A 15,811-nucleotide genomic window follows, 5' to 3' on the forward strand; every position below is an offset into this window, starting at 1 on the left:
CTTCTACCTTTTTGGGTAATAATCTGCTTGGGGTAGGGTTTTTGTTTTGTTTTTGTTTTACATTGCAAGAGGATTATTGAATAAGATGGGTCTCACTGTTGTGACCTTGGCACTTTATTTATGTGGCTTGTTCTTCTGGAGTGAGTTGAAAATCTAGAGGATTCAGGAATCTTTGGGAGTGGACTAGCATTGGTTATTCGCTACCTTGCTGGGAAAGAGGGAGGACTCTGATCTTCATCTGCACAAGGGAGTGGTCAGACCAAGAGAGTGGTGTATTGGTGACATCTCTAGTATCCACTCCTAAGCTGAAGATAGGGTCCAACGTATATCCAACTGCATATGTACGTGCACAGATGGCCAGAGAATCCCATGGTTTCTGTGTAGGCCATGAGATCAAGTACCATTGCCTCATTTACATGGTGAATGTGGAGGCTGAAGCCACCCACGACAAGGAATCTGGTCAAATCCAGTACTACGCTGGGCAGTAGCTCTGTCAATTCCTTCCAACAACTTGACAGGGTTTCGACTTGGAGGTCTGTACACCACTAGAAGGCCTATGTTTTTCTTGTCCTTTTCATCATGTATCTTATGGATACTGTGACTCAGGGACCTCCTCTTGCCAACTAGCAGAGGGCACAGAGGGTGCACAGGGTTTTACAGGGATCCCATGGGTCAGATATATGCATAATAATTCACTAAAATATGGTATGTGAAGCCTCTACCGAGAGCCAGTAACCCACTGGTCATCATAATCATTGTGAAATATGTACAGATAATATTTAGGGAGCTGTGTCTATACTAAAAATTATGCTCTTAAGGCAGGTAACCAGGAGATGACATGTCTTGGACAGGTTCCTTTCAGGTAGGGGCTAGCAGACACTTATCTCCATGTATGGTCATTGTGTAGTGTGTGCCTCACAATCTATGCCTGTTCACACACTGAGCCAGCTGCCAATTGCAAAATCTATAAGAAAGGAGTATACAGAAAAAAACAACCAGTATGTGGGGGAGTGCCCTGGTTATGAATGAGCACAATGGAGATGCAAACAGACAACCTGGATCGTTCATCAAGGAGGCAAGCTGAGAGTGTCTCATGAAAAGAAGATCACAGCCAAGTCTGGCTGAAAATGCTGAAAGGACTTTGGGTGAGCATTGCTTTTTAAGATGTGCAAGTGTCTAGTTAAATAAGTCTAGGTTCTAGAATGCATCTTATGGTTTCATTTTATGTGTAACCATTTGTTTCCAATACTTTTACTTCCTGTCACTTGAATCTCTGTACTTTAAGAAACTTTTACTTGTTTGTACTGTAAACATAACTAAATCAAGTGTGTCATGGGGAATTGTGAACTGAGGTGAAACTGGTAAGCCAGGGTGTGTGACTTCTTTAAAAGTTCCCCAGCTATGTTCTCGGGTCTGTCTTGGCTTGATATATATATAGAGAGAGTATCCTGTGGGGACCGTCTGTACTAGGGTAAGGTTGGAGATTGGCATTAAACTATGTACCAGTGATGCAAGCAAGCGCTGGTGTTTCATCCAAGAGATTATGAATGATGCTGGTTTTGTTGATGGCCAACTGTGCATTCAGCCGCAGGATTTTCAGATTGTTGTTTTTGTTTTCCTCCTCTCTTTAATGATTTTACTGATTGAACAGTTGGCTTCAGGTGTCCAGCTTTTGGATTTATCCCAATATGGTGGTTTGGAGGAAAGTTTCCTTAACCCAGTGTTATTTGGGAGTGTACAGGATAATTGGGTCCCACATCTTTGAAGATGCCGATATTCCAGTTTTCCAGATTTTTAGGGTCTGACAGTATTGTTCTGTGCTTTGCTGTAGTCCCTAGAAAAATTTTCATGATAGTCCCTAAATAAGTGCAGCTGACAGAGGGTGGTGTTGAAGTAATGGATTGTGGTGTAGATGGAAGGGGGCATTTCTTCCTTCCTCCTTCTCCCTCTTTGTTAACAGCACTTCATACTCCTGTGACGTGCTGTGGAGAATATGGAACTGAGTGTTGCACCTCATGGCCCAGTAGATAAATCAAAGGAGTGGGTAGCACATAGGTGGAACTATCTCTTTAAATCTGCTTGATACCAAGGGGGAGGAGAGCGAGAGGGAGAAAACAAACACTGCACTTACATGTAAAGTTATGGTGATGACTGTACTTTGAGCTCCTCATCAGCGCGGATGGCTGTGGCAGAGCCCTAGAGATCTCTGTGGCAAACAATGGATATTTTAGAGCTCTTCAAAAACAGATTTATTTTTCTGCTAGAAGTTGCTAGGCAACCTATATGTCGGAGTTGCGACCATTTCTATGTAGTATTATTTGTACCACTGTAAACCACTCTCAACACAACCAAAGCACAGATATTGAAATTGATATTGCCTAATTTATCTAGCCCCATAAAGCTAAAGTTACTTTACATTTTAACACTTCGGTTTTGTGTTCTGGAAACTACCTCTTACAGACCAATTTTATAGTCTAAAACTGAAAACAGAAAATATGTTTTGGAAAATAAATAAGAACCACTTAACAGTCTAGCTCGGTTGTTTTTCACAGCTCAGCAGTGTTTTATAACCCAGCTTGAAACATTAATCAGCTTTTATCTTAAAATACTGAAATATATGATATAGTAATGATTTTGTTTATTTGTTGTTTTCAATTTTCACATTTAGAATTTCTTAAATGGATCGTATTTGTATTCTCATTAAAAGTCTTTCACATGTTCATGAATTTACAGCTTATTATTGTAAGGGAATCATTTCACTAAGCTCAGAACTGATCTCTGTGTAGCTTGGTTTAGTTTGGGTAAATTTTAGCACAGAACCCACGTTGTCCTTACATGTGTTCAGACGCTGAGATATAGTCTTATGATTGTTTGAAATTTAAAACAATTTTGTATCATGGCTTGGATGACTTATATTTCTCACTGGTTTGATGAAGATGATTGGTATGAAGGACACCAAAGAGTAAGAATTCTTCGTTAAAATTACCATTTTCTATTTTACTGTCTTACATTTTTCTTCATTGCACTGCTGTTTCTCTGTGTTACATATACCATTAGCATTATTTGTACTGCAGTACTGAGAATGGATCATTAATATTTATTTATATGGTCTTAACCCTGGCATAAGTATATAATGTCATATTTTGAAGATTTCAGTATAATGTAATATGAATAAAATTTTTCAGTCTTGGAACTTTAGTTGGCAGATAGCTGCATTTTTATTTTTTGGTTGCATACTTTAATGTGTAGTAAATGTTGAAAGATTAAATTAAATGTTCCATTTTAGTCTATTAGAAGGAATGAATGTAATACTTAGGGTTCTAATTAACTAACTACAGCAGAGAACAGAAGAGTGGGGGAAAATCTGAATAAGACAATATTTAAGAAATAGAGCATAGAACTTTACCTAGGGTCATCTCCATGTTGTACTCTGGACATTTGTATAGGACTTTATGGAGCGAGTGACATTATTTCAAAATAAGAAGAGTGGTTGCTATGGCAACCTTTGCAAGATGTCCTGGAAAAAATGTTTAAATGTGTTTTGATAACCATATGCTTCGGGCAAGCTTGGTCTATTTCTGTTTTTCATAGGTTTAAGATAGGAAAATAATGAAAGGCACATACCTTTCTGTATGTTATGGCCTCTTTTAATGTAATTGCTTGGTGTCTTTTTCATATTCTTCTTTTAATGGTATATTTCTCAGTCATTACATCATGTTGCAGCAGGAGTTGCTGGCTTCTCTGTTTTTCAGTAGATCCTTATTAGTCAACTATATGTGTGATTTGTTAAGTGCGAATTATGTGCTCGCTGCTGCAATATAGAGCTAGAAGATTTTAATGTTTTCTCATTCTCATCTATTGTATCGTTTTCGTCACATAGTTGCTTTTGATACAGCCTCATTCTCAAGCAGCCACTCATGAGGTAAGCAGTTGTGAGATTAGTGGTAGCCATATCTCAGACCAGTAATGCTCTAACGGCAAGCAGACAGCAGGAAGGAGGCTATGCTACGGTGTGGCTGGTAACCGTCTCCTGGGAGACTAAAACAGATTCCCTACATCAGGGTTCTCAAATATTTTCGTAGTATGGGACACATCTTGATAATCTTGTGGACTACCTACCTCTCTTTTTTATCATCTACTGTGACTGTGCTGGCCATAGCAATTGTTAGCATGGCAATAGAAAGTATTTAATATATTTAGCTATCTCTTTAATTGCATTTAACATCTGAAAACTATTAATCCTAGTATCATGTGACCAGCCAGCTCTAAAAAGGTGTTAGTTTGAAACCTGTGCAATGTGTTGACTCAAGTTGACATAACTACTTGTATGATTCAACACGTCTGGCAGTGTGCTGTTAGGAATATTAGCGTATATTCAGAAGCTCTGGTATTAACATTTGGCTTTTCATTTTATTGTAGTTCTAGAAGAAAGAATTTGAAGAAGGAAAAGAATAAAATTTTGTGCTGTAGGGCTGAGAAGATATAATAATTATAGATAGCACTGTTAGAGTTGCCTACAGGGCCGGCCCACAACATTTTGGCACCTGAGGCGGGGAGCTCAAATGACGCTCCTATGCCCCCTCGCTTGGGCCAAAACTTTGAAAGGTCTCAATTCTGCCTTCTTCCTGTTCTACTCCTCTCATGGTACTGCTCTGCTACCTACCCCAATAAAGGAGAACTAACAACTTAAAATGCCTTGTTCAACATTTTTAAGTAACACATTTGCTGTTCAGGCGTTTGAAAGTTAACTTTCCTTGTCTGCATAGTAAACACTGGCATTTTTATCTGTTTGAATAATCAAAGTGGTTCTTTCCCTGCCTTGTTGATTGCAAAGATTTGAACTGCTTCCTGAAGGTCCACAGTCTGGGCCAGCTCATGCTCTATTGAGATGGTTGCAAGGCCGATAAATAAATTACAACATTTATTTCAAACGGTATGTCATGCCACCACACTAAGCCACACAGAAATTTAAAGTTATGTATGTTTCTGGTAATTCCATTTCCCTCTGCCACTGTTCTCCCATGAACAGTTCCTGTCATAGCGTTATCCTCCATAATGGCAACTATGGCATCATCTATCTTCCCAATTTGGTGTTTGATAGGCTTTATCGCCTCCACTCAACTTTCCCATCGTGTAGCAGTCAGTGGTTTCAGTGTCAGAGAGAATGTTCTCAGATGTTGCTTCAAAATTTGCAATCGGAGAGTTGATGCAGAGAAAAATACATAGATGCTTTGAATTACGTTTTAAAAATACAGCGCCTCACTAGAAGCTGATGCTGCATCACTGACTACCAAGTTCAATGAATGAGAAGTGCATGGGACAAAAAAAGCTTGAGGATTTAACTCTCTGATCTGGTCTACACTCCTCTGTTCTTTCCTCTCATGTTGGCACCATTATCGTAGCCCTGACCTCTCATGTCAGCTATCGCAATTCCTGTATCTTCCAGCATTTTAAGAAGCACATTTGTCATACCAGCTCCTGTAGTATCATCAATGTCAATAAATTCTAGAAAGTGCTCTCTAACAGTCACCTTTGCAGGGACATTTTCACTAGGTTTTGTTGTTGTTTCAAAACACGCCATTAAAGTCATTTGTTCCATATGGCTGATGTCAGGTGTGCAGTCCAGAATAACAGAGTAATATCTTGCTGACTTCAGATCTGCCACAATCTTGTGTTTGACTTTTGTTGCCAGTAACTGTATGATCTCATTTTGAATTGTTTTTCCAAGGTAGTGGTGTTTGTACATTTCTTGGGTGGTGACTCTTCTGAGATGCTCCTGGAGTACATCATCAAACTCAGCCATCAGCTCCACAGTTTCAAGGAGGTTTCCATTGTTTGGCACATACAGCTGATCTGAAGTGCCACACAGTGCTAGGTTTTGGGTAGCAAGCATTCTCACAATGGCAATGAGCCTTTTCTGAACATTTTGCCAGTAAAGAGACTCTGATGCAATCTTCTCTTGATGCTGATCATCTGTGGTGGCCTTTAACCTTAGTCTCATCTCAAGCTCTTTCCACCTATGGAATGCTCTCTAGTGATTTGCTGAGGAAAAACAAGAGGAAAGTGTGTGTGTGTGTGTGTGTGTGAGAGAGAGCTCCTTGTGCGGTCTTCCTCCTTCTCAGTAGAGCCAGGCATAATCACTTGAAAGTGAGTGCTATGGAAGTTTTGTGTTTTATTTTCTGTGAGGTTTACATTATGAAGCAATTGTTTTATTTTCTGTTGAACACACTAGATAGGTCCTCTTTACCCTACTTTAAAAAATGGTTCCTTAATGCTTTGCCTCTATTTCAAACTGAATATTATGGAAATTTTTGAAACACCATAGCTTCAAAACTCTCTTTTCAGGGAAGTTTGGGGTCAAAAATTAAAACAAACTCTAATATTATATGAAATGTGCCATGTTGAATGTCAGGAGGAAGTATTTACAATCAGTCTGATAACTAAAAGCTCGACTCAACTGCATCTCTGTAAGTATTTTAAATAATCTCCATGCTTTGCAATTACATTTAGAATCTCACAAGTTCCCTTTAGTATTCAGAAACCCATAGCAAATTAATGAATTTTGTGACTGTAGTGAGTGAACAAGTACAGTTGGTGGGGGATGAAGGCAAAGGTGACATAATAAAGTGTACATTGTTCATTTTTTTGACAAATGTATTTTAGTTTTACTTTATAATACTTCATAGTATACATTATTTTACAAAATGTACTACTGTAAATGTGAAGACTTAATGAGATCTCACTACAGCACTTTACTCTTAAGCTCTGTGCTGAGAATTTAGTAGACTGGATATATTTTAATATGAAAAAAAAAAAACGAGGAGTCCTTGTGGCACCTTAGAGACTAACAAATTAATTTGGGCATAAGCTTTCGTGGGCTAGAACCCATTTCATCAGATGTATGAAATAAAAGATACAGGAGCAGGTATAAATACATGAAAGGATGTGGGTTGCTTTACCAAGTGTTAGGTCAGTCTAATGAGATAAATCAATTAACAGCAGGATACCAAGGGAGGAGAAATAACTTTTGAAGTGGTACAAGAGTGGCCCATTATAGACAGTTGACAAGAAGGTGTGAGTAACAGTGGGGAGAAATTAGTACTGGGGAAATTAAGTTTAGGTTTTGTAATGACCCAACCACTCCCAGTCTTTATTCAGGCCTAATCTGATGGTACCTAGTTTGCAAATTAATTCCAGTTCTGCAGCTTCACGTTGGAGTCTGGTTTTGAATTTTGTTGTTGAGGAATTGCCACTTTGAGGTCTGTTATTGAGTGACCAGAGAAATTGAAGTGTTCTCCTACTGGTTTTTGAATGTTATGATTCCTGATGTCAGATTTGTGTCCATTTATTCTTTTGCGTAGAGACTGTCTGGTTTGGCCAATGTATATGGCAGGGAGGCATTGCTGGCGTATGATGGCATATATCACATTGGTAGATGTGCAGGTGAATGAGCCCTGAATGGTGTGATTGATGTGGTTAGGTCCTGTGATGGTGTCCCTTGAATAGACGTGTCGACAGTGTTGGCACCAGGGTTTGTAGCAGGGTTTGGTCCCTGGGTTGGTGTTTTTGTTGTGTGGTATGTAGTTGCTGGTGAGTATTTGCTTCAAGTTGGGGGGCTGTCTGTAAGCGAGGACTGGCCTGTCTTTCCAAGGTCTGTGAGAATTATGAAGTATATGGAATAGTGAAATGCAGCTCACAAAGATTCTGCTATATCAGTCAATATTTTACGTGTGCAGTTTTTAGTTTGCTAATGCAAACTTTAGTATAGAATTTAGAAAAGTATGCAAACTTCAACCTAAATGGACCATCCCTTTAGAATTAAAAATATTGACTTCTTTAGACAATTAATTGTTCTGTTCAACTCTAGAAGAAATTCAGAATGATCTGGACAAATAGGAGAAATGGTCTGAAGTAAATAGGATGAAATTCAATAAGGACAAATGCAAAGTACTCCACTTAGGAAGGAACAATCAGTTGCACACATACAAAATGGGAAATGACTGCTTAGGAAGGAGTACTGCGGAAAGAGATCTGGGGGTCATAGTGGATCACAAGCTAAATATGAGTGAACAGTGTAACACTGGTGCAAAAAAAGTAAACATCATTCTGGGATGTATTAGAAGGAGTGTTGTAAGGAAGACACGAGAAGTAATTCTTCCGCTCTGCTCCGTGCTGATTAGTCCTCAACTGGTGTATTGTGTCCAGTTCTGGGCACCACATTTCAGGAAGAATGTGGACAAATTGGAGCAAGCCCAGAGAAGAGCAACAAAAATGATTAAAGGTCTAGAAAACAGGACCCAAGAGGGAAGATTGAAAAGATTGGGTTTGTTTAGTCTGGAGAAGAGAAAACTGAGGGGTGACATAACAGTTGTCAAGTACATACAAGGTTGTTACAAGGAGGAGGGAGATATGTTGTTCTCCTTAACCTGTGAGGACAAGAATAAATGAGCTTAAATTGCAGCAAGGCCAGTTTAGGTTGGACATTAGGAAAAATGTTCTAGCTGTCAGGGTGATTAAACACTGGAATAAATTGTGTAAGAAGGTTATGGGATCTCCATCACTGGAGGTTTTTAACTGCAGTTTAGACAAACACCTGTCAGGAATGGTCTAGGTAATACTTAGTCCTGCCTTGAGTGCAGGGGTCTAGACTAGATGACGCCTTGAGGTCACTTCCAGTCCTATGATGCTATGATTTAAGACAGTGTTTCCCAAACTTGGCATGCTGCTTGTTCAGGGAAAGCCCCTGGCGGGTCAGGCCAATTTGTTTACCTGCCACATCTGCAGTATGTCCCTCAGCCCGCACCGCTTCCCGCAGCCCCCATTGGCCGGGCACAGCAAACCGCAGCCACTGGGAGCCACGATTGGCCAAACCTGCTGACGTGGCAGGTAAACAAACCTTTCCCTCAACAAGTGGCATCCCAAGTTTGGGAAAGACTGATTTAAGAGATTAAATTAATTTATTGGCTTTCAGATTATACTTGTCCTGAATATTTCAGTGTTGAGCCCCTGGTACCCTGCATTATCCCTTCTAGAACCGGTACATTTAACATCTGAAAATCAGTTGGGTCTTAATTTTTCTTTGCATCCTCCAGTTCCTTTGGAAGAGGGGTAGTATACCAACTGCACCGTTATTCCTATGTGAAGCTTACTCCCACTGAGGATGGGGGAGAGTGGAAGTGTGTGGAAAGGCTGACTGGACGGTTACCCAGACACCAGTGTTGTACCAATAAAATAAAAACCAGCAGGATCTTATTAAAGGGAAAAAGGCAAAATACCACATTTATTGTGAATACAGAAAGAATCATAGTAAGCAGTTAGTTATAGCTATAACATTCCATTCAATCTCATATTTATTCTCACATTCATTCATACAAACACACACACACACACATACACACACACAGGTTCTGCAAGATTGTTATCATAGTTACCAGCCTTAGAGTTGCTCATGCCAAGCCACTGGCCAGGTGGCCTGGACATGAGGAGGGAGCAGGGCCTTGTCAGATGCTCATCTGATGCTCCTGGAAGTTGGTTTGCAGAATCAGACCCCAAAGTTCTCACTTTTTAGAGTCTATTTTTATAGGAATTTCTTCCTATGCCAGTCTATGGGAATTGCTTCATCATGCTGTTGCTGAATCAATCAGCAGATAGCACATTCCTGACGGCTCCAAGATGTTATCTTGTTCTTTGGTTCTCCCATTCTTGAGGCTGTTGGGTGGATTCCAGTCTGCCCTCTGGGGGGTCCTCTGGTTATTTCCACTTGACGCCTTCTTCAGCCGATGGACACTGGATTCTTAGGCTGGCACCTCCCTGATCATTCAGTTATTATCCACACCAAGCATCCATCCACATACATCCTCTATCTCTATTTTAATCACAATGGTTAATACAACAAAAGGGTGGGGAGTCTCTGGGTGCTGTTTCTGTTGTTCGAGTATTGCTTTGAGTCTCTCTCTCTGTGAATTGCTTTGAGAACAGACTCTGTCTTAGAATGTACTAACACAATTAGCAGCTTGCAAGTTTCACACATAGAGGGAGAGAAACAGTACCAAAAATCAAGAGACCTCTTAATTAGTAATACCCTGGAATTGAAACTATGGGGAATCAAACTCATTTGTGATTTTAATACAGAACTTCTTTAATATGATCCAACACCAGGATGGATAAAACCTTTTGTTTGGTGTTTGTACAGATGTACTAGCACAGTGGGGCTCCTAGGCACTGTGCTAATACAAATAATAATAAAATGATTTTTAAAAATCACTTATTAAATTTAGATTCAATTTAATAATAAACCTATCTTAAAATTTAATTTGAAATTATGACAACTTACGTTAAGGCTTAAACTAACTATAATCTATTAAAATAATTTAAATTAGATAAAAATAATATTAAGCAATACATGTTTGCTGCCAAGTTTCATTGTAAGTCAAACCACTGAAGTGGTGGAGGTCACAAGCTAAGCATCTGCAACTGGAGTTGGAGTGCTCAACCAGCTTTTGATGTCAGCAGTCCCTTCTGCAGGTGAAGAAAGAATATTTTCTTCATTTCAGTTTATTCAGCTAGTTCAGTGACTAGTTCATTCAAAGTTAAGAAACTGATTAGGAATTGAAAATTCAGGAAACATTGTTTTCCTCTCCCAATCTGTGAGTAAAAATTAGGTGTGTGAGGATGACATCTACTAGTTTTAAAATCCTGAAGGATAGTGTGACCTTAGAATATCAGGGTTGGAAGGGAGCTCAGGAGGTCATCTAGTCCAACCCCCTGCTCAAAGCAGGGCCAATCCCCAATTTTTGCCCCAGATCCCTAAATGGCCCCCTCAAGGATTGAACTCACAACCCTGGGTTTAGCAGGCCAACACTCAAACCACTGAGCTATCCCTCCCCCGTAAACAGTCAGTTCAATTTTCTAACAACAGACAATACTTCCTTGGTAGAGATGGGTGAATTTTTTTAGCAAATAGTAAATTTGCTAGAAAATGCATTTTTCAGGGCACCAAATTTCACAAATTTTGGTCAAATTCCACTCATAGTTTCAGCTGAGGGGGTAAAAAGTCTTTTTTTTCGGGGGGGGTCGGGGTCAGAACAGTTACACTCAGCCATTTTGAAACAAATTATTTTGACTTTTTTGTTTTGAATGTTTTGATTCAGCCCATTAACCCAAAAGTCACTTATTGACTTAGCTCTATTTCTTTGTTTAATAAATCAGATAGGTTTAAATGCAAATCATGTTTTGATAAACTTTCTGATAATCATTTTTCCTACGTATCTAGCATGTTTAATGTAGTTTTATTTAACTAATAAAAAAAAACTTTAAATTGTTTTTGAGCATTTTTAACTGAACACAAACTTCCATCAGAAAAGAGACTGACAGAATCAAAAATAACAAATTATCATCTGGTAAATAAGAAATGCATGAGTCATCATTTTCTAACATAAGAAAAGTGTAAAATTTCAGAATCTGAATAAATGTAAGTTAATCTCTAGCGTTGCTTAAATAAACTTGTATAGTTATAATGTATCCCTCTGATTAGACAGAAAGAAAAAGAAAGGCATAAAATTTAATGTAAAGTTTATATGGTAGTTACAAATCAACATGTTTTAATGGTTACCAACCAATGAGAATCAACCTTTCTTTAAGAAAATAACTGAAAAAATGCAAAACAAGATTAAAATCGATTATTTTAATTAACATTTCCTGCTTGTTGATTTTAATTATGATTTAAATCAGTCATCCTGTCAGAGACCCCTGGATTTCCCAGTAATTTTAGGACATCCATGTTGCTAAAGAGGCAGACCCCTGTATCTCTTCTATGTGTCAACTGACTCCTCCCTTGCAAGAGATGATGCACCTGAAACTGCGTGGTTCACAATGCATGTTTTACTCTCCCATTACTTTGTTCACAGAGGTGGGTATCAAGGCCCTCTGTCTTTAAGCAGATATCATCCTATATCTCTATCAGAAGTATGAACTAGATCTTTTAACTGTTATGTTGTCATTGACATGCTGCCAAAAATTAATATTTGTAGCACCAAGAGCCAACTGTTTGGATTCAGAAGTTTATTTTTGAGTATCTATATGTATGCCAAATGTAAATTATTAAAAGCAAACATTTCCTATATGGTCAACACAATAATTCTCGTTTAGTATTTTTAAGTTTCCCAACAGCTGGGAATAATTTGTTTGTGTAATTGGGAGTCAGTGACAAGGGAGTCAATAGAAGGGGAGATGCATTCTATATGGAGATTCAGAAAATGGGGCTTTGGATAATCAGTATCCCTTTGTATAAGTGTATCATAAAGATATAGTATATTCACATTCATGCACTCACACAATAATGTATATATCAGTATGAACAAGATATAGATTCCTCATGGGTCAAAATCACTGGTAGATTGAGGATGTGCAACTATATTAATTGTGCACTCTCTTGCTCCCTCTCTCTCGTGATATCTATCTATCTATCTTTGCAAAAAAGTAGCCTTTTCAAGTCCAGTAAAGAGGCATGACTGGCACAGTACAGCATGCTTTATGTATTTGTGCGTGTGTGTGTGTGTGTCTGTGTCTCTCTCTCTCTCTAGATAGACACATACACACATGCACACACATATACACCCTGATAAATAAAGGATGTTGTACTGTGCCATTCATGCCTCTTCACTGGACTTAAAAGGCTACTGTTTTGCAAATAACGGTGTAGTACAATCTTGAAAAACAGCAAATAAATGAAATACACAGAGTACATGAAATAGAGGAAAAAGAGTTAGATTAAAATTAAAATGGTACCTCTTAAAGAGCTGCAGTTGCCAGGCTACTGACACTGCCGTTTTGTGTGTGTGGTGCGACACAATGCTCAGGCTTTTCTTCTGCATCCTTTAGTAAGTCTGCATTATTCTTTGAACATCAGGGTTTAGTTCCTTTATCTGTTGAGTAAAGTGATTTCTTTCTACATCCATATCAAGAGATGGTGTATTTCGAGAGCCACAAGGTTTTGTAATGGACATGGAAATTCTTAAGTGGTTCACAAAAAATTATACCTATTCTAAGCTACAGATAATATAGGCATGTATCTATAAATAACTATATAGCTGTAGCCATTCGTCCAATCAATTTTGTCATATGTGTTTATGTTATTTAATAATAGTATCTCTAAGTAAACAGACTTTCAGTTTAATGCTAGTTTCTATATTTAGTAACTAGGAAGGACTTATTATGTTTCAGCTCATGTCAATTAAAAAGAGAAAAGGCTTCGGCTTTTCTCTATCTCCTAGGAAACTGTAGACATTCTTTAATAATAGCTTCCTTAGTACTGTGTACATTTTACATAATTTTTGAGAAAGCAAATTTTTTCTGCATAATTTACATGCTATATATAAATATAAAATAATCATTTATATTTTGAATAGAAATGATGAGTTTAACAGAGGATGACTGAAAAATCAACATTGCTAAAGATGTAACGTAACAGTTTGGATATATTTTTCTAATTTGCTGCCATTTTGTTCACACTGATGTTCTGATGAATGCTGCTTTCTGTCTCATTCTATGAGCATGTTTGACTGAAACCTGCAATGTCTGAGGAAATCTGCAGGATACTGGCTTGATGTGTGGTGTTGATAAGAGACATAATAATCCTTGTAAAATATGATTTAATTTCTTATTAGCTGTAATGGATTTCAGACCAAATACTTCCTTTATAATGAAATAAAACTGAAGTATTTTGCAAACAGACAGTGTCATCGAAACTCTTTATAAATAACAAAAAACAACCAAAAAAAAAAAGTCAGCAAGTTTACAAGAGATCCTAGAGAGTAAAGTTTTGAAGTACTTTATACATTATAGCTCAGAGTAAATACTAAAATATTCTGAAAACATGGATTTCAATGTAAATGCAAAACAAAAATAGTAAAAACAACTGTGTAATGATTTAATACAGGAATGATGCTGTTTAAGCGTGTGCGATTGTCTTAACAAAATTGTAATAAATCTTAAAATCAAATGTTTTCCTTTTAAATATGCTGTTAAGAGCATAATTTCATTTTGAGAACATATTTTAAGAAAATCACTGACTTAGCAAAGTCAAAAAATATAATATTTTCAGATGACCTGGCTCATCTTGTTGCTGAGTCACCTGTTGCTAAGTCTCTCTAAAATGTATATTTCTATCTTTTTGTAAAGTTACTGTTTGCCTTTTTATAAACATATTCAGAAAGAAAGAGAAAGTACAGCCAGATTCATATTGCAAATAGAAGCACAGTAGTTAATGTGATATATATTTTGTGATATGGACACACATAAATTGTGAACTAGACTGAAAATAAAACTCATTTCACAGCCATCAGATGGCAATGACTCTTGGTCACCATTAATCTGGCCTTCATGCACGCCAGCAACCTAAAGGCTTTGCATCTGTTAATGATACATTCAGCTACCCAGACTTCTTCTTTGTATCATTTAAAAATACAAAGTTCTATGTACAATACACCATGCAAGCACATTGAAGGAAAGAGTGGGGCTGTCTCTAATGCATAATTGCTGTTTTCTTGTGGTTGATGAGGGTAATCTTCAGCCCAGTGTGAGAACCCCTTCCTTTCCCTGCATGAGCTCTGGAATGGAGCTTTAAGCCTTGGAAGTCTCCCTGTCTTTAGGCCTTTAAATTTATATTTTCCTGCTGACTGAATTTCAGTGAGCCAGGGTATAATCCAGCTAAAGGGAAAGGGAACAAGAAATGTTGTTAAAATGAAACCTTTACTTAATACTTTACATTTCAAATGCTTTAACTGTTTTTCCATCTTTTCTGGATCTTAAATAAAAGGTTACAAGGATTTTTAATGGTGTGTTTGCCATAGTACTAAGCAGGCTGAGATATCTTTATATCAAACCCTGGACCTTGTTTAACACTGTTTAATGTTCGACAGTGACTAGGTTATTTAACTCCTTTGGCTCATTTATTCCATCTAACTTTATCTGACAGGCCGCTAGCCCAAAGGGTTACACCACCCTAGAGCACTCTACTCCTAGCAGCGGCAGCCAGTCCTCTTTGCTCCCAACCCCATGCAGCTGTAGCTACCAGGCCTCCCCTTTCCGTAATAATGATGTTGGCTCTGCAGACTTAAGCAGTTGACGTTGCATCAGTTGACACTTAGTTTGTATTTGAGAGGTTATCTTTGTGTAAGAGCTAGAGACTTTAACTTATTTTTTAATGAAAGCTTAGGTCCTGCAGAAGCTGATGGCCCACACTTCAGGAAAGAGTCCTCCTTGCCCTACGTGAGTGAATTTTGCAAGCCACAGGGTGAACCACTTCTTTAGGAATCTTTTCTCCGAGCTTTCCAGTCTGATTTCACACTTTCCCTATTGTACTTGGTTGCATGTTAAAGTAATATTAGGACAGTCTTAATGTGGAAAATAAACAATAAACTCACTGTAATGTGTTACACCCTTATTTTGTATCAGTGCTATTTATTTCCTTTGCTTTGACTTTACCCTGTCAATGCTTAACTAATAGTAATTAGTACTCAATCTCCCCTTAAATACCTGAAGCCCCCACTACTGTAATCTCTCTAAGGGCTTGTCTACACTTGCAAGTTTTGTTGCCAAAAACTGGATTTTGGCGACAAAACAGCAATAGCGTACAATACTGCAAGGTCACTTCTTTAAAAAAAAACAAACCCTAGTTTTGGCAACAAAAAACTTACACCCCTGCGAGAGACTTTTGTCTTTTCCCCTCCCTTTATTGTCGACAAACAGCCAGTATAGAAACCGCAGGGTTTTTTTTCAATTTTATTGGCCTCCAGAAAGTATCCCCTAATTC

General features: G+C 38.0%; 1 protein-coding gene across 11 annotated transcripts in view; it reads left to right on the forward strand.

Moving 5' to 3' along the window:
• WDR17 (WD repeat domain 17) overlaps nucleotides 1–15,811 on the forward strand; it is a 122,867-nt gene that overhangs the window by 26,776 nt on the left and 80,280 nt on the right. For 5 of the 11 annotated variants that reach the window (XM_073341683.1, XM_073341672.1, XM_073341673.1 and 2 more), the window contains exon 1: nucleotides 2,827–2,962. The exons of 4 other annotated variants lie outside the window; for them this stretch is intronic. In XM_073341683.1, the coding sequence (XP_073197784.1) occupies nucleotides 2,897–2,962 (66 nt within the window). In that variant the 5' untranslated portion in view covers nucleotides 2,827–2,896. Of the gene's footprint in view, nucleotides 1–1,086; nucleotides 1,146–2,826; nucleotides 2,963–12,858; nucleotides 12,879–15,811 lie in introns of those variants that run through there. 2 more of the 11 variants (XM_073341674.1, XM_073341678.1) reach the window with 2 other exon arrangements.

Source organism: Lepidochelys kempii, chromosome 4 (assembly GCF_965140265.1).
Source record: "Lepidochelys kempii isolate rLepKem1 chromosome 4, rLepKem1.hap2, whole genome shotgun sequence".
Lineage (NCBI taxonomy): Eukaryota > Metazoa > Chordata > Testudines > Cheloniidae > Lepidochelys > Lepidochelys kempii.